The sequence below is a fragment of the Dasypus novemcinctus genome, chromosome 9 (genome assembly GCF_030445035.2).
Source record: "Dasypus novemcinctus isolate mDasNov1 chromosome 9, mDasNov1.1.hap2, whole genome shotgun sequence".
NCBI lineage: Eukaryota > Metazoa > Chordata > Mammalia > Cingulata > Dasypodidae > Dasypus > Dasypus novemcinctus.
The window spans coordinates 14,746,382-14,770,100 of NC_080681.1; the positions used below are offsets into that span (position 1 = coordinate 14,746,382).

The 23,719-nt window shown below is 68.9% G+C and overlaps 1 protein-coding gene across 2 annotated transcripts; it reads right to left on the reverse strand.

The window, feature by feature from the left end:
- Nucleotides 1-240: 240 nt before the first annotated feature.
- CELSR2 (cadherin EGF LAG seven-pass G-type receptor 2) lies at nucleotides 241-22,803 on the reverse strand. Of its 2 annotated transcripts, none has more exons than XM_058303085.2 (34): nucleotides 19,481-22,803; nucleotides 14,592-15,236; nucleotides 12,556-12,778; nucleotides 12,058-12,173; nucleotides 11,811-11,899; nucleotides 11,245-11,402; nucleotides 10,742-10,905; nucleotides 10,537-10,662; nucleotides 10,042-10,208; nucleotides 9,518-9,805; nucleotides 9,256-9,430; nucleotides 8,907-9,048; nucleotides 8,611-8,731; nucleotides 8,140-8,323; nucleotides 7,880-7,981; nucleotides 6,736-6,830; nucleotides 6,289-6,498; nucleotides 5,552-5,735; nucleotides 5,347-5,475; nucleotides 5,085-5,265; nucleotides 4,762-4,929; nucleotides 4,543-4,669; nucleotides 4,225-4,425; nucleotides 3,744-3,918; nucleotides 3,436-3,548; nucleotides 3,240-3,319; nucleotides 3,028-3,154; nucleotides 2,814-2,936; nucleotides 2,202-2,329; nucleotides 1,941-2,029; nucleotides 1,684-1,863; nucleotides 1,418-1,588; nucleotides 764-998; nucleotides 241-418 (listed from the first exon to the last, which is right to left on the reverse strand). In XM_058303085.2, exons 1-34 carry the CDS (start codon nucleotides 22,779-22,781, stop codon nucleotides 397-399), a joined length of 8,739 nt encoding a protein of 2,912 aa, XP_058159068.1. In that variant the 5' UTR covers nucleotides 22,782-22,803; the 3' UTR covers nucleotides 241-396. The 2 variants fall into 2 exon arrangements, with proteins under 2 accessions (XP_058159068.1, XP_058159067.1); XM_058303084.2 differs by having other exon boundaries at nucleotides 241-560.
- Nucleotides 22,804-23,719: the final 916 nt, after the last annotated feature.

Consider the following 23,719-nt stretch of genomic DNA (forward strand, 5'->3'; position numbering starts at 1 on the left):
GGGGGCAGCGGGCAGGGGTCTGCGCCCGGCTGCGTGTGGCTTCGTCCTTTCCTTTTGGTGATGGCAAATGAGGGCAGGCCCCCCCCCCCAAAAGTCCCTCTCCTTCCCGAGGCACAGCAGATGGGAAACTGAGGAGAGGCTGGGAAGCGTCCTGGGAGGTCCTATCCTCTTTGGGAAGGGAAAGGGGAGTCAGTTTCCAGCGTATATATATAAAAAAACAAATTAATCCCTGAAGTCATGAAGAGTGGAGATCCTTTTTTTTTTTTTTTTCCTCTTTTCTGAAAAACTTTTGTCTTGGAGATGTTGGCCCCAGGGTCCAAAGTGCAGTGAGGGGGGTGGGGGGTTGGCACTAGACGGCCTGGGGGGTGGGACCCCTCCTGGCAGGGCCCGGGCTCCTCAGATGGACGTTTCGTCGCTGCTGCGGCGGGCGGCGGGAAGCGGGGGCAGGACAGAGCACAAGACAGAGGTGGGGGCGTGAGCGCAGCGGGACAGGGAAGGGGAGCCTGAGGGCGCGGGCGCCACCGGCCCAGGGTTAACGCAGGAAGTTAAAGAAGAGGAATCTGGAGAGGCAGGAAAGGAAAGTGACAGAAAAGGCAGACAGCGGGTTAGTGGAGCGGAGGGACAGCGAGAAGCGTCACCAGCAGAAGGACACAGGAAGCAGCCCGCCCCTGCCGCCCGCCGCGCGCGCTCTGCGGGGCCGGGAGGGGGCGCGCGGTGGCCTCGGCCCCTGCGCCCCGGGCCCCGCCGCCCCCGCCGCACTCACTCGGAGCCCGACGAGTCCTCGTCCACCGTGCCCGCCTTGATGCTCATGGCGATGGGCAGCACCCCGCTCAGCTGCTCCTGCAGGCTCTGCCGCGGCGGCGGGCGCGGGGGGGGCGCGCCGCGGCTGCCCTCGCTGGCCGAGGAGCCGCGCGACGACCCCGTGCCCTGCTCGAGGGGCAGCCGCAGGAGGCTGCTCTTCTCGCCCGCGCCGGGCAGGCCCTTCTTCTTGAGGATGCCTGCGGGCGGGAGGACGGCGGGAGGCGCGGGCGGGGTGCGGGGTGCGGGACCTCGGGGTGCGGGCGGGGCAGGGGACCGGCGGGGTGCGGGCCGTGGGAGGCGCCGGCGGGGTGCGTGCGGGCGGGAGGCGCGGGACTGCGGGTGCCGGACCTCGGGGCGCGGGCGGGGCGCGGGCGGGGTGCGGGCGGTGGGAGGCGGGGGACCGCGGGTGCGGCCGGGTGCAGGACTGCGGGGTGCCGGCGGGTGCGGGCGGGAGGGCAGCCGGAAGGAGGCGAGGGCGGGGTGCGGAACCACAGGGTGCGGGTGGGGCACGGGACAGGGGGGTGCGGGAGGCGCGGGACCCCGGGTGCGGGACCGCGGGGCGCGGGCGGGCACCCGAGGTGGGCTGGGGGCGCAGTGGGGGGTGGGCTCCGCTTACCTTTGTGAGGCTGCGCCAAAGGGCCCGGCAGGGGGCCCAGGGACCCCTCCCGGGACGGGGCCTCTCCGTTCTCCCGCAGCCGCTCCTCGGGAGCCCCGCCGCCGCCGCTCTCCTTCGCTGCGGCACCGAAGTCTCCGGGCCAGGCGGCCTTCCCGGGCCCCGGGGCCCCCTCTGCGGGGAGAGGCGGCGGGTGAGGCGCAGCCAGGAGGGGCCCCGGCCTGCTTCCCGAGAGCCCAGGCCCGGCCCTCCCCCGCCGGCCGGCCCACCCTTGGGGGTGCTGTGCAGGGGCAGCCGCTCGGCGCCGGGCCCCAGCAGGCCGTCCCAGCCCGGCTCTCCCGGGAAGGCGGCCGCCTCCTCGTCCTCGCTGTCTGAAGAGCGCGTGGAGGCGTAGGAACCGCTCTGGTCGTCCTCCAGGGACAGGTCGCTGTCGGAGTCGGTGTCGGGGTCTGGGAGAGGGGAGAGGTCACGGCCGGCCCAGCCCCCTCCGCCCACCCACCGCACTGCCAGGGGCTCGCGTCCTCACCGTGCTGCTCGTCTTGGCCTCCCAGGAACAGGCTGCCGGGGTCCCCCAGGCCGGGGGGCCCCTGGCCAGGGTTCAACGTGGACTCCTCCCTAAGGAGATGGAAGGCACCGGAGGGGTCGGCTTGGCCCGCGCCGGGGACCCCGTACTGCCTCCCCTCCCGGGTGCCCCAGTGCCCCCCGCTGCTTCTAATTCAGGCTGCCGCCTGCATCCGTGGGCTGCAAAACCCCTCAACCGCAGGCGTCCAGCCCCCCCAGGGCTCACCTCAGCAGGAAGGGGATGTAGCTGGGCTGGCTCTTGCCCGAGCGGCTGGCGCTGTGCAGGGAGCCGGCCGAGTCCCCGTACGGCTGGTACAGCCGCCCATCCGCATAGGGGCTGGGGCAGTTGTAGGACTAGGCAGGGGGACAGAAGGTCACCGGGGGGGGGCAGGGTGGGAGTGCCCCCAGCTCCCCCTCCCACCTGCCTGCAGGAGAGGGGGGCCGTGTCTCTGCTGCCCCCCCATCGGGGCCTGGCAGGGGTCCTAGCTCTGCCGCTGCCGTGCCTGCCCTGCGCTCCCGCAAGCACCATGGACTCAGCTAAATAAGGGGTTGTGAGTAAAGGAGAGTAACAGGACTTGTCTCCTGAGAGCATCCTGGGAGGTACAGAGCACATACCAAAAGTTACCAAAATTCACAAGGGGCTTTCATGTGCGGGGCACTCATTACCTGCCTTGGCCACCTCCTGACCACGCCCGTCCAAGCCCCTCGCTCCACCCATCCCCTTCTTCCCAGACCACCCTTCCTACTTCCGGGAAGGGACGCAGGAATGGGGAAAAGTAGGGCGGGAAGGGAGGCAGGAAGCAGGAAGAACAAGCTCCGCGGGCCCCAGCTCCCTCACCGAGGTCAGGGTAGACTTGGTGGTCAGGGCAGGGTCGGGGCTGGGCTTGCGGCTGCAGGCAAACTTGAGCGCTCTCCGGACCTCCTTGCTGAGCACCACGTAGGAGAGGAAGATGAAGGGGCCCTGGGCGGGAGGGGCCGGAGCTGATTCCCATCCACGGACGCCCCGCAAGCCCTGGGCCGTCCCCCCACCCCGCCCCGGCCGGGCCAGGTACCTGGATGCAATTGCAGGCGGCGAAGAGGTAGTGGAACAGGAGAGTGTCGCTGTTGACGGAGAGCAGGGCCAGCAGCCACGCGGCGCTCAGCAGCAGGAGCACGGCGAAGGAGGGCCGCAGACCTGAGCTGAGGTGGGCAGGCGGTGAGAGCGGCCGCGGGACCCCTGCGTCGACCCCCCACCCCCACCCCGGGCACCCCACCCCGTACTCACACGGGGCCTTTCTTCTCGAAGCCCTGCCGCCGGGCTGCGCAGGAGGCCCGGGCTGCCAGGATGTACAGGAAGACGCTCATCTGGGCCAGGGCAGGGACAGGGGTCAGGGGACGGGTGCTTTCCACCCCACCCCTTGGGTCCCGGCAGCCGCAGCTGTTCTGAAGGAAGGTCCCCGAGGCCACTCTCCGGCACCTACCGAGACGGCGAAGGCCACGGGGCCGGCGAAGCTCCAGATGAGCGTGTCGTAGATGGAGAGCCAGCAGAAGTCGGGGTTCCCGTAGCCCTCGGGGTCCAGGCCCACCGCCAGACCTGTGAGCACAGTGACAGCGGCAGGGGGAGGGGGGTCAGGGCTTAGGGAAGCAGGGCTGCCGTCGGCGGGCTCCCCTGGCCCAGGCGAGGAGCAGTCCCTGCTGGGCGCTCCAGGAGGGGGGTCGAGTGGGGATCCCGGGGCCTGGGCCAAAGTGGAGGGGCCCTGGGAAGAGCCTCAGCCGGGAGCAGGGGTACCTGTGATGAAGGCAGGCACACCCCAGCCCAGCATGTAGTAGAAGCGCATGGGGCCGGCGTTCACGTCACGCACTTCCGTGAGTGCCCGGTACAGGTGCAAGGCCTCCAGCAGGGCCCAGGAAAAGGTGCAGAGGTACAGGAAGTGCAGCAGGATGGCGATAACTGTGCAAGCAAACTGAGGCCCCCCCAGGCCACTCCGGGTCAGTGACCGGGGCTCACCCAGACCACAGGCTCTACTTCAGGGCAGGTGGGGGAAGAGGCCCGGGTGTAGGCTGGGAGTTGCTTTGGGGCAGGGCTGAGCCAGACGGGGTATGTCTAAGGTGCCAGGGGGCCGGGCGGCAGCCGGGCACCCAGCTGGGCTGGCTCTTGGTCACTGCGGCAGGAGCAGGGCTGGCAGGGCTGGGGGTGGGGCGGGAGTCCCGAGGAGCCCAGGGGGGCCTGGAAGGGGGGGGGAGTCTTCGGGAGAGGAGGGGCTTCTCACAGGGAGGTCGGCCTGGTTGATGCCCAGGAGGAAGACGAGCTGGGCCAGGCCCAGGGCGGCCGTCAGGTTCCGCCGGATGCCGTGCTGGTTGGCGCGCAGGGCCCGCAGGGCGGTGAGGAAGAGGAAGGTGAGCAGCAGTGCGGCCAGGGCGACCCCCAGGGCCACGTAGGTCAGCGTCTTCAGCGGCAGGATCTCCCCGTTCTGCAGGGTGGTGGGTGGGCCCGGGGTGGGGGGGGGGTGTCAGGAAGCGCCAGCCCACAGCGCCTGGCCCCACCCCACCCCGGTGGCTCTGCCGCTGCCCCGGGGGGGGGGGCCGACCTCGCGCCGGGACACGTCCATGAGCACGGCGAAGCTCGTCATGTGATTGCACTGGCAGCTGACGTGGCTCTCGTTGCGGAAGACGACCTCGCAGCCGCGGGCCGACCAGCCGCCCGTCCCGCTGACCCTGCGTCGGTGGGGGGGGGGGCAAGGCGGGGCTCAGCGCGGGCGGGTGGGACGCCCGGGCCTGGGCTGGCGGGGCAAGGAGCGCGGGCTCACAGGATCGAGTGGTTCCAGAAGACGCAGATGGGCTTGGTCCGCTCCTCCGTCTCCAGCAGCCGGAACTGCACGGTGACCGGCTTGTCCAGGGCGCGCGGCAGGAGCTCCTCGTCGTCGTGGACGCTGATGCTCACCACGGGCGTGTTGATGACCGGCCGTTTGGGAACCCTAGGGGGCGCAGTCACCGCGTCACCGTGGGCCCGGGAGACCCCTCCTCGCTCGGCGGTGCCCCTGCGCGCTGACCCCTTGCCGGGCGCCGGCGTCCCTCCTCCCCCCCGGCCCACCTGCACCCCCCCCACACACCCGTCTCCCCAGCTGCTCGCCTCAGGCTGCGCTTGTCCGGGTCGTAGTTATGGGGCAGCAGCCCGGCCAGCGTGCGGTAGATGATGACGCTGGCCACCGCCTCCCCCTGGCTCAGCTCCGGGTGCCGCCGCTGCCGCCGGGCCAGCTCCTCCTGCTCCTGGGCCTCTCCGGGGCCCGCGGGCCTGAGCACGGGGGCGGCGTCTGGGGGCAGCACACTGTCACCCTCCGGCAGGCCCCGCCCCGCCCGGGGCCCCTCGATCCGCCCCCGGGGCCGCCGCTGACCTCTGAAGACAGACTCGGGCAGAATGACGGTGGTCTCCAGGTCCGGGGGCCGCTCCCCCCGCAGCGCCTCGTAGCGGGGCAGCTTGGCGCCGGCGAAGTTGCCCTTGTCTAAGCGCACGACCGAGATGACTGTGGAGGGGGGGCGGTCGCGGGTCAGGCCCCGGGAAGCCCGCCCGCGCCCGCGCCCCCGGCCCCCCGCGCTCACCGATGTTGGGCGTGACGATGGTGAAGGGGCTGAGGTAGGTGCGCCGCATGTTCCGCGCCAGCGCGCTGGCGTAGGCCTCGTAGCGCTGCAGCAGCCAGGCCGTGCCGCCCTCCGTCTGCTGGATCAGCTCCCAGTGCCGCTTGTTGGCCGCGTCCAGGAGGGCGCTGCCCACGCGCAGCAGATTCTGGGGTGGGCGCGGTCACGCTGGGACGCGGCCGAGGCCCCACGCCTTCCCCCAACCCAGTCCCGGCCGGGGGGTGCGCAGACCAGCCCCGATCCCCTCCCCGCCAGCTCTCCACTGGGGAGCCCGCCTGCGCTGCTCGGCCCGGTGCAGTCACCGCGGCCCTAGCTCCAACCTTTCCTCCTCCGTCTTTCTCTAAATAAGAGCACCCCCGCCCCTGCGCTCGGGCCCCACAGACGGACCGAGATGCTGATTCCTGCCCGCCCCTGGACGCAGGGCCTCTGCTCCGAGAAGCCCGGCCGGGCCATGTCCCGATACAAAAATGGCCATTTTCTACGTGCACTTAGATACGAAGAGGCTTGGGAAGAGGTGCTGTAAGTCACCAAGCACTGGGCCATGGCTCGGGTGGGCTCGTGGAGGCCACAGCCTGGCCGAGAGCCCCCCCAAGGTGTGTGGGGGGATGCGTCCTCCCCGCTCCGCGCCCCAAGTTCCCGGGGCCGGGCTCAGTCCCGGGACCCCCGCCTGCGCCGCCGGCCCTCCCTCCTGCAAGGCCCACCTCGGTGAAGTGCACGTCCTGCGTGGCCGACAGCCCGAAGCCCCGCTGGGCGCTCTCGTGGGCCAGCAGCCGTGTGGCCAGCTGGTAGGCCACCTTGACGTCGCTGCCGAAGTAGCCGGCCGTGTGCTGCGTGGCGTTGCGCAGGAGCAGGGCCAGCCGCTGGGAGCGCCCCGAGTCCAGGCCCGACTCGTTCCGCTGCAGCCGCTCGGCCTGCGGCAGCAGGGCCGGGGCAGGAGGGTGGGAATGAGGGACCCCGAGGGCAGAACAGGAACTCCCGAGGGAAAGGGCGCAGGGCAGTGGAGAACCGGCCCCTCCGGGAAGGGACCTCCGCAGGAGAGAGGGGCTGGGATTCCAGAATCCCTTTTTTCCGAGCTGGGGAAGGGGCGGGCACACGAGACTGGGGGGGGGGGGAAGGAGGCAGGAGGGGAGCTGAGGGGGTTTACTTACGAAGCCCTTCAGCTCCGAGAAGGTGACGGACGTGCAGTTGAAGAGGTTTGGGGGTAGCCAGCCCCTGTGCTCGTCGCAGTGGCGCACTGCAGTCCCTGGGGAAGGAGCCAGGAGGCTGGCATCAGGGAGGGGCAGGGACCAGAGGCTGGCTGAGCAGCACCGCTGGGGCCGGCAGTGCACGGGCCAGGGGCAGGAGAGCAAGCCAGGGCCCTCCTGTGGCCCCTGCGTAAAAGGGAGGCGGGTGTGCGCAGCGTCGAAGTCGAAATCCCTGCGCCAGCAGTGCAACGAGGACCTCCCCTGACGCCGGCGCCCGCCAGCTTCCACCCGTGCTCTGGGTCCCACTCACCGCCAGTCAAGGACCAGCAGAACGCCATGCGCTGGGGCCCCTCTGACAGCACCCAACACCCTCCGCTCCCCAGGCTGTCTTTATAGAGGTGTCATTCCAGAGCTAGGTGGTGAGCCAGCCGAAGAGAGTAACCCTGTGTGAGTTATCTTTGAACCCTACCTAGCACCAGCCCTAGGCCAAACACGCTTGCAGAGTTTCCAGCACTTTCAAGAGCCCAAGGTGGGAAGAGGACTTGGCCCAATGGATAAGGCGTCCGTCTACCACATGGGAGGTCCACGGTTCAAACCCAGGACCTCCTTGACCCGTGTGGAGCTGGCCCATGCGCAGTGCTGATGTGCACAAGGAGTGCCCTGCCATGCAGGGGTGTCCGGGCATAGGGGAGCCCCACGCGCAAGGAGTGCACCCGTAAGGAGAGTCGCCCAGCATGAAAGGAAGTGCAGCCTGCCCAGGAATGGCGCCGCACACACGGAGAGCTGATGCAGCAAGATGACACAACAAAAAGAAACACAGATTCTTGTGCTGCTGACAAGAATAGAAGCAGACACAGAACACACAGCAAATAGAGAGCAGACAACCGGGGGTGGGGGGGAGGAAAGGGAGAGAAAAAAAATAAAGAGTCCAAGGTGCAGGCGGCTCTGGGCAACCTTGGGAGAAGGGAACCGTGAGCCGAGGAAGGGCACGGCTGGGGGTCATTAGGGTCAGTGGTCAGGGCCTTCCCACCCTCACCCCGCTAAGGGTGGGCACCTTCCCCCTCCCAGCCAAATCCTCAGCAGCACATTTTAGAACTGTCACACCTACCGAAGGAGCCTCTGGGGCAGGGAGCTGCAGCGGGCAGCCCAAAGCGGGTCCGGGGCCACCAGATCCCAGCCTCGATTGCCCGCGGGCAGCTGTCGTAATTTACTGCACGGAAGAGGACCCAGTCATGCAAGAGCGGCCTCCCTCCGCGGCCCGGCCCAGGCCCCCCAAACCACCCTGGGCACCCCCGGCCCCCGCTCGGGGGCCCCCTGGCCCCAGGTACCTGGCCCCTCATGGGGAGGGCCGCCCCCCAGGAGCCCCACCTTCACAGCCATTGGTGGTGACCTCGGCAAACGGGTTGTCACAGCGGTCACACTGGCGCCCGATGACACCCGGCTTGCACGGACACTGGCCATCCTCAGGGTCGCAGACGCGGGACAAAGAGCCCGTGGGGTAGCAGTCGCACAGGAGGCAGCCGGGGCTGCCGGGGGGCCGGTAGTGGTTCTCCTGTGAGGGGTGAGGGTGTGCCTGGCTCAGGCGCTTCCCCAGATGCCCGGCCGGGGGGCCACGTGGCCTTTAACCCACAGGCCAACCATTCACAACAGGCTCCTGACAACCGGCACCCACGGTCCCCCATGCCCCGGGCACACAGGGCCCCACAGCCACCTGTCCCTGTTAGAGCAAGGGCACGTGGCCCTCCGCCCGCTGCCGGGCACCCTTCTCCACCGCCCGCCCTCTGGGCTGGAGGACGGAGCCCCAGGCGGCCGCGGTGGAGCCGGGGCAGGGGCCATCACCTTGCAGTGGCACTCGCCGCTTGTCTTGTTGCAGTCAGGGTCAAAGCCTTTGCTGACGTCACAGTTGCACGGGCCACACATGGGGTGTCCCCACCAGCCCCGGGGGCAGGGCTGGTCAACCCTGCAGAGAGGGGTCCAGTGCACGGGTGAGCTCCTTCTGCCCCTCCCTCCTGCAAGGCGGCGCCAAGTGCAGCCCCTCTGACCCTGGCTGTGGCTCGGCGAGGCCCTGGAGACTCAGGGCCAGAGGGAGGCGGTGGCCACTGCGGCCTGCTGCCCACGTGCCCTGGTCCACTCACCTGGTCTCACAGTATGGCCCGAGGTAATTTGGGGGACACTCGCAGATGTAGCCGTGGGGGGCACTGGGCTTGCGGGTACACACAGCCTGGTGCTCACATGGGTTGAGGTCACACACGTTGGTACAGTTGTCGCCATAGTAGCCTGGGCCAGAAGAACCGGAGAGGCTCAGTCCCCACCTTTGTCCATCTCCTCCCGCTCTGAGCGTCATGCCAGCTGGCTAAGGCTTGGCAGTGCAGGAGACCACGGCTCGGAGAGGTGACGTGAGGCGCCCCAGATCGCAAGGCAGAGACAGAGTGAGCCCCCCGGCCACCCCCTAACCCACCCCCCTTCCCAGGGTCTCTGGCATACCTGGATCACAGCTGCAAGAGAAGCTGTCCCAGTCGTCACTGCAGTAGCTGTTGGCAGGACACGGGTTCGAGTCACAGGGGTCCGGCAGGCTGCAGCCTGGCTCCACGTTGAAGCTCTCCCCGCGGCCGGGGTCCAGACTGCTCACGCCCTCGGGCGCCTCGGCCACCCGCACGCCCTGCGGGGGTACAGGGGCGGCATCGGCCCTCAGCGGAGGGGGCCTCCGGCTGGCGGCGGGCGTGGGAGGGCAGGGCCGCGCGCTCACCTGCAAGCAGCCGCGGAAGCCGCGGGCCACGCCGCCGGCCGGCCCGGGCGCGCCCCCCACCGTGATGTTGCTCAGGTGCAGCCCGTGCAGCCGGGGGCCCAGGTTGCCCTCCGCCCGCTGCTGCCCGTAGTCAAACGACAGGACGGCGTGGCCGGGGCCCCCGCTGGCTCCCAGGGCCAGCTGTGCGTGGTGCCAGTCGCCGTCATTGGCCCGGCCGGGCTCCAGCCGGAGGGTGGAGGCCTGCAGCCCTGTGCCCTCCACGCTCAGCACCACGTGGCCCCCCCGCAGCTGGAAGCGGGAGGAGAGAGAAGAGGCTCAGCGGACCACCTCGGGCCGCTCTTCTGCCAACCTGCTGACACCCCCCCCCTCCTGGACCCCCAAATCCATCCAGCCGCCCAGCTTTGGCCATGGAGAGGAAGGGTGTTATTTCCTTTGTGCCCAGCAGGTGGCAGCATCGACCGACCAAACGGATGCGGCCACCTCTTGGCTCTCCCCTCTGCAGCCGGTCCCAGGCGGGGCCCCACCTGCAGGGTGATGGTGCTGCGCCCCCTGGTGACAGCTTGCAGCAGGACGCCGTCGGCCTGGCGTGTGCGGAACATGAGGCTGAGGTGCCAGGGCTGCGAGATGGGCAGCGAGAGGCCGTGCCAGGCCAGCAGGCTGCTGCCCAGGAAGCGCTGCGGATTGGCCATTTCTGGGGAGGCAGAGAAAGGGGCTCCCTGGAGGGGTGGAGCGGCCACGAGCCCCCCGGGGCCTGATGATCGGTGGGTCCCAGGGAGGGAGGGCCCTGCCTCCCCCAGCACCCACTCCCCCGGGCGCCCTGCCCCGCAGAGCCCGTCCCTGCCCTGGGCCGCCCTCGCCTGCCCAGGCCTGCTCTGACTGGGCCCTTTCTCTCCCGTGCTACCGTCAGGCTCTGCCCCGACACGCTTTTCCACCCACGGCCAGGCCCTGCCCGGTGCCTGCCCCGACCCCGCCTGTGCCCGCAGCACGGGGCCTCGGCCCCTGACGCTGGCCCCTGCTACCTTGGGCACAGCTCTTGCCCCCGAAGCCCAGGGGGCACTCGCAGCTGAACGTGCTCCACTGGTTCACGCAGGTGCCCCCGTTGCGGCAGGTGCTGCCGTCACACACGTTCTTCTTGGCCAGGCAGCCTGGAACGGAGCAGGGGCGGCCGGGTGAGCTCCAGACGGCGAAGCCGCGAGCCCCGCCCCCACGCGGGGGTCCCCGTACCAGGCGCGGTGCCGTTGTTGGCGATGAAGTCGGCCATGTCCACGTGCCGGCTGTCCACCTGCAGGTCCCTCATGCAGCCCACAAAGTGCCGCGTGCGCACGGGGAAGCTCTCGGGCAGGTCGGGCACCCCGCCCAGCAGCAGGGGCCCCGTCAGGTCCAGGGACCTGGGGCGGCAGAAATGGGGGGGGGCGTGAGGGATGGGGCGGGGGCTTCCGGCTCTCTCCCCTCTCCCTGGCCGGGGGGACAGGGACCAGGCAGGGTTCTGGAGGGCCCTGCAGAGCAGCCCGGGGGAGAGGGGGGTGCCCCGGCCTGAAGCCGCTCTCATCCCACACCCCGACCCCCAGACACCCCCGCAGGCCTTATTCTAACTCCCCAACTTGCTTCCCCCAGAGGGAAGCGCGAGGCGGGGGGGGGGGGGGGGGGACGGGGGGACGGGACACTTCCGAGCACCCGCCCCTGCGTGGCGCTGCATGACACCCCACCCTGGCCTCTCCCCTGCTCACTTCTTGCTCCCGCCCTGGGTGCCCTGGGCGGCGCAGGAGTAGTTGCCCAGCACTGGGCCGAAGCGCAGGGCCACCCCCGTGTCACAGCCGTCCACGGTCACCACGGCCACCTTCTGCTCGGATGGGCCCTGGGGGAGCCCTGTCTGGCCCAACAGCGGCTGTGGACAGGGGAGAGCAGAGAAAGGGCAGGTGGGCACAGGCCCGCTGGGCGCGTGGGCCAGGCATGCAGCCGCACCAGCACGCCTGGTGGACGCTGACGCTCAGAAGTGCCTGTGTACACACACGCGTTACACACCGCGTGTGCTCGGACGTCACAAGTGCTGGGCTACCCACCCTCGGCCCACCCAAGTCTGTGCCTGCCTAAGGCAGCAGGGAGCACCTAGCACGGCCCGGGGGCGCGAGGATGCCGCAGGGAGGTGGCACATTCACACTCCCCGCCCTGGCTCAGCCCAGAGGGCCCTGCCCAGTCCCCCCGGAGGCAATGCTACACCCCGGAGGAGTAGGTGTGGGGGCAGCACCTGAGCCAAAGCAAGACCCCCAGTCCTCAGCCCACCCCCCACACCCACCTTGTTGTAGTACTTCAGCTGCACCGTGTGCCACTGGCCGTCACTGACCCCTCCAGGCACGAACGGGGACACGGTGGTGGTCGACTCCCCTGGGGAAAGGGCCAGGTGAGCTGGGAGTGGGGCGGGGGTGCCCGTGGCTGGGGCCGGGCCGGGTTTGGCCGGAAGAGTGTGTGGCCTGGGGGTGGGGGCAAGAGACACGGGGCCCTGGGGCCGCGGACAAGGACACACAGCGACCGGGCTCACTCACCCGCAGAGAAAGTGAGCTGCACCTGCTCCTGAATCACCTCGAGGGCCACGAAGTCGTGCTTCTCGTTGAAGCGCCCGTTGTACAACAGCAGCCCGTCGCGCTCCTTCGTGGCAAATCTGGTCGGGAGCGGGGGGCGGGCAGGGGATGGGGCGCCGGCCTGGACCCTGGCACCCCACTACCTACCGAGCACCCAGCCCACCGAGGACTCCCCGCAGGGCTGATACCTTGGCCAAGGCCGTGCGGAAGACAGGCCCATTCCAGCACCCTGGCCCAGCCCCCCACCCCCGAGGACGGGGCTGGGGGCAGTGGCGGGCAGACCCTGGTGGGCGCGAGGGCCTGCGGGCGGAGTGCAAAGGCCACTCCGGGTGCAGACCTGGCTCTGCCCACGACCCGCCCCGGCCCCTTCTTGGTCCCGGTGCCTCTGCCTGACCTCTCACCTAGTCGGCCCCGCAGGGGGGCACCCCACCCCCTAGTGCTCAGCCGGTCCCGGGCACTCACGAGAGGGCCAGGGTGAAGTGGAAGCGCTGGCGCAGGCCCCGGAAGGTGACGAAGGAGCGGGCGGGGAAGCTGCGCGTGGTCACCTGGCAGTAGGGCTTCTCGAAGTCCCCCGACAGGCACTCGCACTTGAAGCCGCCCACCAGCAGGTTGACGCAGGCGCCCCCGTTCTTGCAGACGCCCGGGGAGCAACGGCCTGAGCGGGCGCTCACCTCGCAGTGCTCGCCTGGGCCAGGGCAGAGGTGGGTGAGGCGCGGGAGGGAGAACAGGCCATCCCCCGCCCGCGACCCCGCCCACGGGCTCCAGGGATCCCCAGAGTGTCCCCCCACTCTCCCAGGCAGCCCCGCTCCCCCCTCATGCCCATCTCCTCTGCGGTCTAGGGAGCTCCGGCCCTGCCCCTTCCTGCTGCTCTCTGGCCCGCTGCCCCATTCCCACCACTGCCCCACGCGCCGCGCCCCTGCGCGTTCCTTCCAGACTCCCGGTCTCTCCCGGTCCCTTCTACATCCCTGCTCAGGCCCCAGGAGCACTGGGCCTGATCCCAGGAGCCTGGGGCGGCAGGGCTGCTGAGCAAGCCTGGGGGTGCTCGCGCCCCTGCAGGGGTGGCTGTGCACGGAGGGCAAGGACCTGCAGGGCCGCAGGGGAGCTGCCGCCAGCCCCCCTCCCTCCAGCCCCCACCCTCCCCACTGGTGCTTTTGTCCCTGTTAGGCAATGAGATCGGTTTTCCTCCCTGGGGATGGGACCAGCCTTCCACGTGGATTTGCCTAAGTTATGGGGGGATGGGTAAGGAAGCTGGGGATCTCCCTGGGACTGGGACAAGGGAACTCCCATCAAAGACTCCTGAGCTCTGGGGTCCAGACTAAGGACCTGGGTGCACTTGGGAGAAGTGGAGACTGAGGCCTAGGACTCAGTGGAGGAGCTGAACATACCAACAACATCAGATAGGAAAAGCCGCCGCTTCCACTTTCTCACCATTCCCAGATTCTAGAGATAGGTCCTCAGCTCCTGTGCCTAGCGACTGGCTCTTGTTTCCATGGAAACTGTTGTTCGCCTACTCCAAGCCCCCCCTCCCCATCCTCCTGGACAAAGACTCCCCCTCCCCTCCCCCAGGCTCCCCCTTCTCCCTCCCTCCACCCACAGCCCGAGCAGAGAGGCGTCAAGAGCCGAGAGGAGTCAAGTCGGGCAGGCTGGGGGCAGGAAGCTGCACAAGGGAGGCAGTGACTTCCTGCCCACCTCGCTCCACTGCTGGCAGAGCCCGGGCCCTTGGCTTTGGAGGAGAGGGAGCGAGGCGTAGGGCATCTGGGAAGGAAGGTTTCCCAGGGGAGGGGGAGGAGAAGGGGTGTCTCCAGAAACGGGAGTCTGGAGGGAGGGGTGGGGAGCACAGAGCAGAGGCAGCGAGTGTCCCCGGGAGAGGGTGGGGCCAGGAGCCCTCTGGCATGGCCCCAGGTCACAGGCCAGCGGGGAGGCCGCCTGCTGCTGTAGGACCCAATCTACCAGGCCACCAGGTGCAGGCTCCTGCTTGGCAACACCTGGTCTCACCCCGCAACCAGACCCCTCCGTCTTCCCCAGCCTCTTCTGTGCCTTCCCCTCGATGACTGGGGAGAAAAGCACTGCCTGCAGCTCAGAAAAGAAACCCGCCCAGCAGGGGCAGAGCTTTGGGTCCAGTCTCATCTCTAAACTGTGAGAGGAGACCTGGAGCTCATCACTTAATCTCAGCTCTCTACATGTGTTCAATAAATTAATTAAGTTAATCCTCACAACCACTCAAGGAAGTAAGTAGGTTAATTAGCTCCATTTGAAAATACTGCCGCACAGAGGGGTTAAGTAATTTGCCCAAGATCACACAGCTACTAAATGGGAAAGCTGGGCTAGAAATCCAAGCAGACTGGCTCCAGGGCTAACCCTCAGTGTGCAGGGTGTGTGTGGGGGGTGGGGTGGGGGGGTGGAGAGTCGGAGTCTGGTTCTGCACCTTCCTTTGCAACCCCTGGCCCTGACTCGGGTTCGTGCCTCGGCCCCCCACGAGCCCCCCTCCCCGGGCTCACCCGTGTAGCCGTCGCGGCAGAGGCAGGTGTAGCCGCCCTCGCGGCTGCGGCAGCGCCCGTGGGGGCCGCAGGGCCGCGAGTAGCAGAGGTCCACCTCGGTCTCGCAGTAGTCGCCCGTGAAGCCGGGCGGGCAGCGGCAGCGCAGGCCCCCGACCGGGTGGATGGGCCGGAAGAGCACGGAGGAGGAGGCGATGAAGGGCGCCGACGAGTCGAAGCGCAGCACCGACACGCAGCGCATGTAGTTCTCGCAGGGCTCGCGCAGGCAGATGTTGTCGTCGAAGGGCAGCACGCGCTGCGCCGCGATGGCCGCCAGCAGGCTGCGGTTGAGGTACAGGCGCTCCTGCAGGTCCTCGGAGCGCAGGAAGCGCGGCCCGCGCGCCCCCGGCGGCCGGCCCACCGACAGGCTCACGTTGAGGATGTGGCCGCCCGGCGCGTCCGTGTCGCGCTGCACGTTGAAGACCACCACGAGGTCGGGCGGGGTGGCCAGCGTGGCCGCCACGGCCTGCACGAAGAGGCCGAGCAGCGGCGACAGGAAGCGCTCGGGGGACATGTCCTCCAGGCGCAGCGTGATGCTGTGCGTGAGCATCTCGTCGGTGATGATGGTGACGCGCAGCGCGCACTGGGCCGTCACGCTGTGCACGCCGTCTGCGGAGCGGGGAAGGCGTCAGGGCGCAGGGGAGGGCAGGCGAGTCTGCGCCCGGGGAGGGGCCCCGCCGGGGAGGGCGCCGACAGGGGGCTCCCTTTCCTAGCGGGCGCACGTGGCTGGGGGCAAGTCATTCCCGCAGGTTTCCGTGGGTGCCTTTAGGGGCTTCTGGGGATTAAAACTTCAGACGTTCTCTTTCCGCGCTTTTCCCTCTTGTCATGGAGCGGGGCTCACCTCTTAATGTGTGCGCACCGTTCCCTGTCCAAGCCCTGGCTCCCGCGCCCTTATGCCAAACTGGGGCTTCCCTGCGCAGGAGCCCGATCCCGTCTTTTTCTTACCTCTGGACAGGGTCCAGAGCACCACAAGACCCGAAATCACCCTCTCTCCGCCCCTGATCCTAGCTGTGCACAATCCCCCCCTCCTGCACCCTCTGCGGCTGGGAGTGCATGTGGGGATGGGGGGGTAACTGGGTCAGTGGGCCACCCAATCCCCCCCCTGCTGAGTGCTGAGTCCCATGGCTGCTTGGGCACAGGCCCGCTATCCCCATGGTAACAGCCCACACAAAGCATTCTTCCCGCCCAGCTCACTGGGCTGCTGAGCTTCCCGCCCCCGCCAGGAAATCCAGCCGAGCCACCTTAACCGGTGGCAGCCCCACCCACTGCATCGATGCTGGAGGCAGGGCTAGTTGGGGGGTGAGGGGGGTGGAACTGGGGCCACAGACAGAAGGACCTGGGCAGTTCCCGGGAAACCCAGAGCCCCACGAGGGCTGACCTCCTCCCTGGCCACAGGGCCTCCAGCTCCCCCTCGCCCGCAGGCGCTCCCCTCCTTAGACCTGCATGCCGGCCACACCCCCAGGCCGCCAGCTCACTGGTGCACAGCTGCGTGTGAACGCACCTTTGGTGTCCCGCCCCGCCCACACACCCACACTCGACATCTAAGCTCCAAATGCCACGCACACCTGAACGCGCATTCACCCGGCAGTGGGGTTTTATTTAGCTCAGGAATGGAACACTGGGAGCCAAGGGGAGGGGGAAATGGCTGGGAGGGCTGTAGGGGAAATTCCTATTTTTATGTACGACAATGTCTCACACATAGTAGGTATTCAGTAAACACTAAGGTGTTCATGAGGATCTGTTCAGGCTCCAATGGTCTTTAAAACTCGGCCGGAGAGGCGCCGACTAGGTATGAAAATGAACCCTGGCAGGAATGGGTAAGGAGTCGGCGTTTCTAGGGTGGGGTGGGAAGAAGAGAGGAAGGAATCTGGGAATGGTTTTGCTTCTACGTCATGCCTACTTGAGGTGGCCGATACCAGACAGCTCAGTTGTGCCTGTGAAGGCTGAAGGTGGATCCCCCCTCTCAGCCACGTCCTCAGCCCACTGCCCACCTGCCGTCCAGCCCCGCTGCCGGAGACCACCATGGCCCACCTGCTGTCACCTGCAAATTTGCTTGTCACCGCCCACTTCTGCTCCTCCTGCCCTTGCCTCGCAGCCACTGCACATGCTGTGTCTTCCTACCTGATCCCCCACAGACACTAGCCCACAACCCTCCTTGTCTTCTGACCTGCCTAAAGTCACCTACTCCATGAGGTCCACCGGACTCCACTTTCCTCCCCCATCCTCCCCTCCCCCCCCTCCTTTTTTAAGGAGGAACCAGAGATTGAACCCAGGACCTCATATAGAGGAAACAGGCGCTCAACCTCTGAGTTACATCTGCTCCCTCCTCCCCCTTTCGAAATCCCCTGCACTTGGATACAGAGCTGGCACAGTGCTCTTGTGTACTTTGGGCACCTGCTAAATGATTCCTGGATGGGTTATTCTCCTTGGCCAAAAGCAGCCCAGGACTCCACACTCAGTGCTCCTACCTGATTTTAGGGTGGGGGGAGAAGGCGCAGTCGAGACCAAGGAGCAAGAGAAATCTCGCCACCCCTCAGGCACGGGAGCAAACACGCCCGTCTCTGCCCCCCTCCAGCCTCCCGGGCCCCGTCTGGGCCCCTCTCCCAGCATTGCTTCCCATCTGGTCCACCATCTGTGGCCACCTGCCCCCTCTGCTATTGTCCCCAATCCCCGGCGTCAGCCTCCTGCTCTCCCTTCCTCTTTGTCCCCCTGCCCTGCCTTGACCTGTGTCGTCCATCAGGTGCAGATGCGGCGGTGGGAGCGGGGGTGGCGGGGCCCTTACCTAAGCTGTCCTCCTGGACAGGGACCCACCTGCACCCAGCCTGCACCTAGAAAAGTGCAAGGCCCCAGACTGTGGCCGAATCCAACTCCAAGCCCCTCTCCCTGGCATTTGTGCCAGGGGAGGCTGCAGGCCTGGAGAGCATCTGCCACTCAGGGGGCCGACGGGCCAGGGGCGGGAAGCCAGTGTGTCCCAGCAGAGGAAGCAAGAGGCTGGAGGATTCGGGCTGCAGGAGAGCCACCGGGCCCAAGCTAGGGCAGCACCGGGGAATGAGAGCGGGGCCGACAGAGAGGCAGGAACGGGGAGCCCAAATGGGGAAGACAAAAGGCCCAGGAAAAGAGCCAGTGTTGGGGCAAGTGGGGAAGGAGAAGAGAGCCACACAGAAGATGGGGGTGGGGGGGTGGGGAGGGCAACGCAGAGGGGCAGGGCAGCAGGGCCAGAAGAAAGAAAGCGAGACAAAGAATAAGGCAAGGACAACAAAGGGGCAGGGGGAGTCAAGGCCCCCTCACCCCAGCATCCCTGAACTTTGGGGTTGCCGTGGTGACCGCCCCGAGGGTCAGGGCGGGGGAGAGGGTGGGCCCAGGCTGTGGGGCCTGCTGGGGCATTCAGGGCTGCCCCAGGAACCAGGGGCTGGGCTCGTCCCAGCAGGAGCCCAGAGGCTGGAGGGGGCCTCCCCTGCCAGCCCCCCCCGGCCTGCCATACTTGCCTAGGGCAGGCGGGGAGTGCGGGATGAGGCGGAGAGGCCCTTCTTGCCACCCCCTTCCCGCGGCGCAGCGCAGGGTGCAGAATTCAGGAAACCAGCCTTCCACCTCCTCCTCCCAGGGGGCACCCTGAAGCTCCAGCCCCCCGTCAACGCCCAGCTCCCTGGCCCCCAAGGCGCCGGGGGGTGGGGGACGTGCCCCTCACTCCCCTCCAGGCCCAGGGGCCTGCTGGGCCCTTCTCCTTCCCTCCCCGATGGGTCTGAAGCCTGAGCCCCGCCTGGCTGGAGAAGGGGACCCTGGCCCATCCCCCTGGGGTGCTGCTGACAGTGGGCCCTCGTGGAGATCCCAGTTGTTCCCACACTTGGAGAGGTATCTCAGCCCCCAGGGCCAGCCCCTCCTCGGCCCTGCCTGCCCCCTCCCGACCTGCCCCCCAAGCCTGCCGTCCAAGGCGGCTGCTGAGCGCTCGGCCAGGCAGCAGGAATGCGCCGCCTGGGCCCCCGCCAGGCTCCCATGCCTCTGCGAGGACGCTGCTCCCCCCTCAGGTGCCTGGGGGCTCTGCCCTCCAGCCCAGCAGGCCCTGACTCATCGAGGTCCCTACACCCCACTCCCCGAGCTCTGGCTGGCCCCAGCCACAAGGGAAGGCCTGGTGCCCTGAGGCCAGCCCAGGGGGCAGCAAGGGGGCAGGGGGGGGCTCCGCCTGCCGGGCTTCCTCACCGCCCCTCCCCCGAGCCGGACCCCAAACCAGGATCCCTGACAGCAGGGTCTATTTGGACAGGGACAAGGAGCGCTAGCCGCACTTCCTGCAGGAACTTGGAGGGGGAGCCAGGCCGGGCTCCTTCTGCCGGGAGGGGAAAGAATGCAGTAGACAGAGTCCCGGTCAGCCGGACTGCGGCTCAGCTGGGAGGGAGAAGGGGCCGGAGGAGGCCCGGGTCCTGACCCCGCGGCAGCCCCCCTGTGCCCCCACGGCGGTCAGCTCTGCCAAAAGGCTGTGCGAGATCCCAGGAAGAGCCCGATGGGTGTGGGGTCCTCCGCCACAGTCCCCTCTGCCCCCTCCGCCAGCTCCCCGGCCCCCTCCTCCAGTCTTCCACCGCCTGTTTTCACAGTTCCCGGCAGCCCTCGCCGGGGCAGCCTCGGGACACTTCCCCCCTGCCGCTGTCACAGGCTGGTGGGCAGGGGGCAGCCGGCCTGGGGCGGCAGGCGGGGCCGGAACCAGCTACCAGGATTCCTGGGACTTTTCCCCAAGCTGGTTCTGGGCCCCTCGACCTCCGCACTAGGCACCGGGCAGAGGGGTGGGCCAACAGATCCTCCTGGGGTGGCTCCTGCGCCCCCCCCCAGGCCACCCCCCCCCCCCGGGCCCCGGGGCCCTGCCTTACCTGACACCAGCACGCTCATGACGGCCTCCAGGGGCCGGTTGTTGTCCAGCGCCCGGCTCAGCCTCAGCTCCCCCGTGGAGGCGTTGAGCAGCACCAGGCTGAGCTCGTTGCCCCGCTCGAAGCTGTAGGTCAGGCTGTCCGAGACGTCGGGGTCGTGGGCGGGCACGCGGCCGATGGCGCCCCCGGGGAAGCTGCTGGAGCGGTTGGTGACGTAGTTGTTGAAGAGGATCTCGAAATTGCCCAGCACGGGCGGGTTGTCGTTGCGGTCAAGCAGGCGCACGTGGACGGTGGCCCGGCTCACCAGGGGAGCCGACGTGGCCTGCACAACCAGCACGTACTCGGGCCGGTCCTCGTAGTCTAAGTCCACCAGGGCGGTCAGCTCCCCGGAGAAGATGTCCAGCTGGAAGACCTCGGGGATGTTGCCCTCCACGATCTGGTACATGACCTGGGCGTTGGTGCCTTCGTCGGGGTCCGTGGCCGTGACCCGGGCCACGGCCAGCCCGATGGGGCTGTTCTCTTCCACGAACACGTCGAACTCGTCCTGCTCGAAGACAGGCGGGTTGTCGTTCACGTCCAGCACGGCGACGGTCACCTCCGCGGGCGTGCGGGCCGGCGGCACCCCCTTGTCCACCGCGTACGCCCGTAGGACGTACTGGGCCACGTTCTCGCGGTCCAGCCTCCGCAGCGTCCGCACGATGCCCGACGTGGACTCCACGATGAAGTCGCCGTCCCCATCGTCGCCCCCTTGGAAGGTGTAGAACACCCGGCCGTTGAGGCCGGAGTCCCGGTCGGTGGCCGAGATCTGCAGGACGCTGGTGAAGGGGGGCACGTCCTCGTAGACGCTGCCCTGGTAGGAGGCCCGCAGGAACTGCGGCGCGTTGTCGTTCACGTCGTTCACCAGGATCTCCAGGTAGGTGGTGTCGGACTTCTGGGGGATGCCATTATCCCGCGCAGTGATGGCCAGCGTGTAGGACACCTGGTCCTCGTAGTCCAGCTCGGCCTGCGTGGTGACGGCCCCCGTGTCCGCGTCGATGCGGAACTGGGGGATGCTGTCTTCCATGAAGTAGGTGATGCGGGCGTTCTCGCCCGTGTCCTCGTCTGTGGCGCTGATGAGCACCACGGTGGTGCCCGCCGGCCGGTCCTCGTTCACGTTGACCGTGTAGTGGGAGCTCTGAAAGACCGGGCGGTGGGTGTTGGCGTCGGTGACGTTGACCACGACTTGCGCCGTGTCCTGCCGCGTGCCGTCGGAGGCCGTGACGGCCAGGACGTACTGCCGCTCCAGTTTGTAGTCCAGCGGCAGGGCCAGGGACACGAGGCCGCCGCCGCTCTGGCTGGTGATGGAGAAGCGGTTGCGGGTGTTGCCGCTGGCGATCTGGTAGGTGATGACGCTGTGGGCGTCGCGGTCCACGGCCGACACCGTCACCACGCTGGTGCCCACCGCCGCGTCCTCGTTCAGCCGCACCGCGTACTCGGGCTGCGTGAAGGTCGGCGTGTTGTCGTTGACGTCCAGGACGGTCACGCTGACGCTGGCCGAGGCGGTGAGCGCCGGGGCGCCGTGGTCTCGGGCTTCCACCCCGAAGCTGTAGAAATCCACCTCCTCCCTGTCCAGCTCGGCCGCCACCGAGATCCAGCCCGTGCCGTTGTTGATGGCGAAGGGGAAGTCGCGCCCTACCCCGGCCAGGCGGTACTCCAGGCGGGCGTTGTCACCCGCGTCGGCGTCGATGGCCTGGACGTGCAGAACCAGGTAGCCCAAGGGGACGCTCTCCAGGACGGTGGCCTGGAAGGGGGTGCTGACGAAGATGGGCGCGTTGTCGTTGATGTCCAGCACCTGCACGGTCACCAGCCCGGAGACGTTGGAGAGCGGGGGCCGGCCGCCGTCCTGCGCCCGCACCCGCAGCGTGTACTCCTTCGTGGCCTCGTAGTCCAGGGGGCTCACCACGTCCAGCGCCCCCGTCTGCGCGTCCAGGTAAAACTGGCCCCGCGCGTTGCCGCTCATGATGCTGTAGTGCACCTGGGCGTTGCTGGCCTTGTCTCGGTCCGAGGCCGTGACCCGAAGCACCGGTGCCCCCGGGGTCACGTCCTCCCGCACCTGGACCACGTAGCGCTTCTCGCTGAACTGGGGGGCGTTGTCGTTGTCGTCCTCCACCGACAGGAACACGGCCGCCGTGGCGCTCCGCGGGCCCGGGTCCCGGCCCTGGTCGCTGGCCTCCACCGTCAGCTGGTAGGACTCCACCTCTTCCCGATCCACCGGGCCCCGGGTCCGGATCACCCCCGAGCGGGGGTCGATCTCGAAGGCCTCGGAGGGGCCGCCCCCGGGCCCCTCCAGCAGGCGGTACAGGATGTTGGCGTTGGGAGGGGCGTCGCCGTCCGTGGCCCTGACCGTGAGCACCTCGTAGCCCACCTCCAGGTTCTCCCGCAGGCTCTCCTTGTACTCCTGCTGCTCGAACACGGGGTCGTGGTCGTTGGTGTCGGTCACCAGGATGGTGAGCGTGGCCAGGGCGCTGCGGCGGGGCGCGCCGTGGTCCTGCGCCGTGACCCTGAAGACGTGCGTGCTCTTGGTCTCGCGGTCCAGCTCCTCGGCCGTGGTCACGGCCCCGCTGGCCGGGTCCAGGGAGAAGAAGTGGTTGGAGCGGCTGTCGAAGAGCGCGTCCATGGTGTACTCCAGGCGGCCCGCCTCGCCCTCGTCCGGGTCGATGGCCCGCAGGGAGGCCACCGGGGTGCCGGCCGGCTGGTTCTCGGGCACCGTAGCCTGGTAGCTGGGGGGCTGGAACTGGGGGGCTGTGTTCACGTTCCGTTTCCGACGCCCGCCCACCGGCTCTCCTGCCGGCCCTTCTCCTGCCCCGGGCCGCGGGGCCCGCTCCAGCCGGCAGGACTGGCAGCTCAGCCGCGGGGCCTTTAGGCAAGGGTGCGGGTGGGTCAGGGTGAGCTTGCCCTGCGGGGAGAGGTGGCCTCCAACGCCCAGGAGGCGGCAGCTCCAGGGGCAGCCCTCGGGGGCTGGCGGCAAGGGGACGTGGGCCCCCGGTTCTGGACACCAGACTCTCAGGCCATCGTGATGGGGAACCAGGTGGCCGGTGAGCTCGGTCCCCGCAGCGCTGCAGCGGCTGGTGTACAGCCAGAGGTTCGAGGCCGAGGCTGGACAGAGCCAGCCCGCGGGGCCGCAGGCCCCCGAGGAGCCGCGTCCCCCGGGCCCCAGCGAGCGGCAGGGCCCCACTTGGTCTCCCAGGAGCGGCGGCAGCAGCAGCAGCAGCAGCAGCGGCGGCGGCGGGGTCGGCAGGGTGGCGCGGGCCGCCGGGCCCCGCATCTCTCCCTGCTCCCGGGCAGCCGGGTCAGCGGCAGCGGCGGCGGCTCCTCCTCCGGCTCCTGCCGGGCCCGCCGCCCCTCATGCCCAGGCCAGGGCGCCGGTGCCCGGGGGCCGCCCCTGCGCCCCGCGGGGCCTGCGCCCGGATGGCTCGCCGGGGCCCGGCACTGCGCCCTCCGCGGCGGCCGCGCTCCCACCGCGCCCCGAGCGGGGCCCGCGGCCCCGGGCGCCCCGAGCGCCACCTGCGCGCCCCCGGCCCCGCCGCCCCGGCCCCGGGCGCCCCCTCCGCCCCGCGGGACCGCCTACCTGCGCCCGCCGCGCCGCCGCCCCGACCCCGGCCCGGCCCCCGCCGACGGCCGCGCGCCGCCCGCTCGCGCCCCGCGTCCCCGCCGGCTGCGCCCGTCGCCGCGGCCCCGGCCCAGCCCCGCGCGCCGCGTCCCGGGGGCGGCGAGCTCTGCAGAGCGGCCGCGGCTCGGAACCGGGGACCTGCTCGCGCCGCGCGCCCTTAAAGCGGCGACGCCGGGCGGCGCCGGGAGGTGGGCCCCACCCGGCGCCTGCCTCCCCCCGGGGCTTGGGGTTCCCGCCCGCCAGCCCCTCCAACCCTGCGCCGAGGGAGCAACCATCAGAAGCCAGAGCGCGGAGCGCCGTCACGGAGGCTCTACCCTAAGCGTGACCGGAGGTTTTCAAAACATTTTTTTTTAGTAAATTTTTTTATTTTTAGGGAAGCTTTAGATAACATAAAAAATATAGGGGATTTCCATATACCCCACCCCCACCCTTCAAAATAGTTTGAAGCAAGAAGTGGATGTGGCTCAAGTGTTTAGGCTCCCCCCTACCACGGGCCAGGTCCGGGGTTCGGTTCCCAGTGCCTCCTAAAAAGAAGTGGAGCAGGGAACAGACACAGCAAATGCAAAACAACGAGGGGGTGGGAGAAATCAATA

Excerpts from the sequence above, each read along its gene's own strand:
- CELSR2 (XM_058303084.2), bottom strand. The coding sequence starts at position 22,781 with ATGCGGGGCCCGGCGGCCCGCGCCACCCTGCCGACCCCGCCGCCGCCG. Across the intron at positions 12,779-14,591 it reads CTGCCGCGACGGCTACACGG|GCGAGCACTGCGAGGTGAGC; the intron begins GTGAGCCCGGGG and ends GCCCTGGCCCAG. Across the intron at positions 2,330-2,813 it reads CCAAGTCTACCCTGACCTCG|TCCTACAACTGCCCCAGCCC; the intron begins GTGAGGGAGCTG and ends CCCCCTGCCTAG.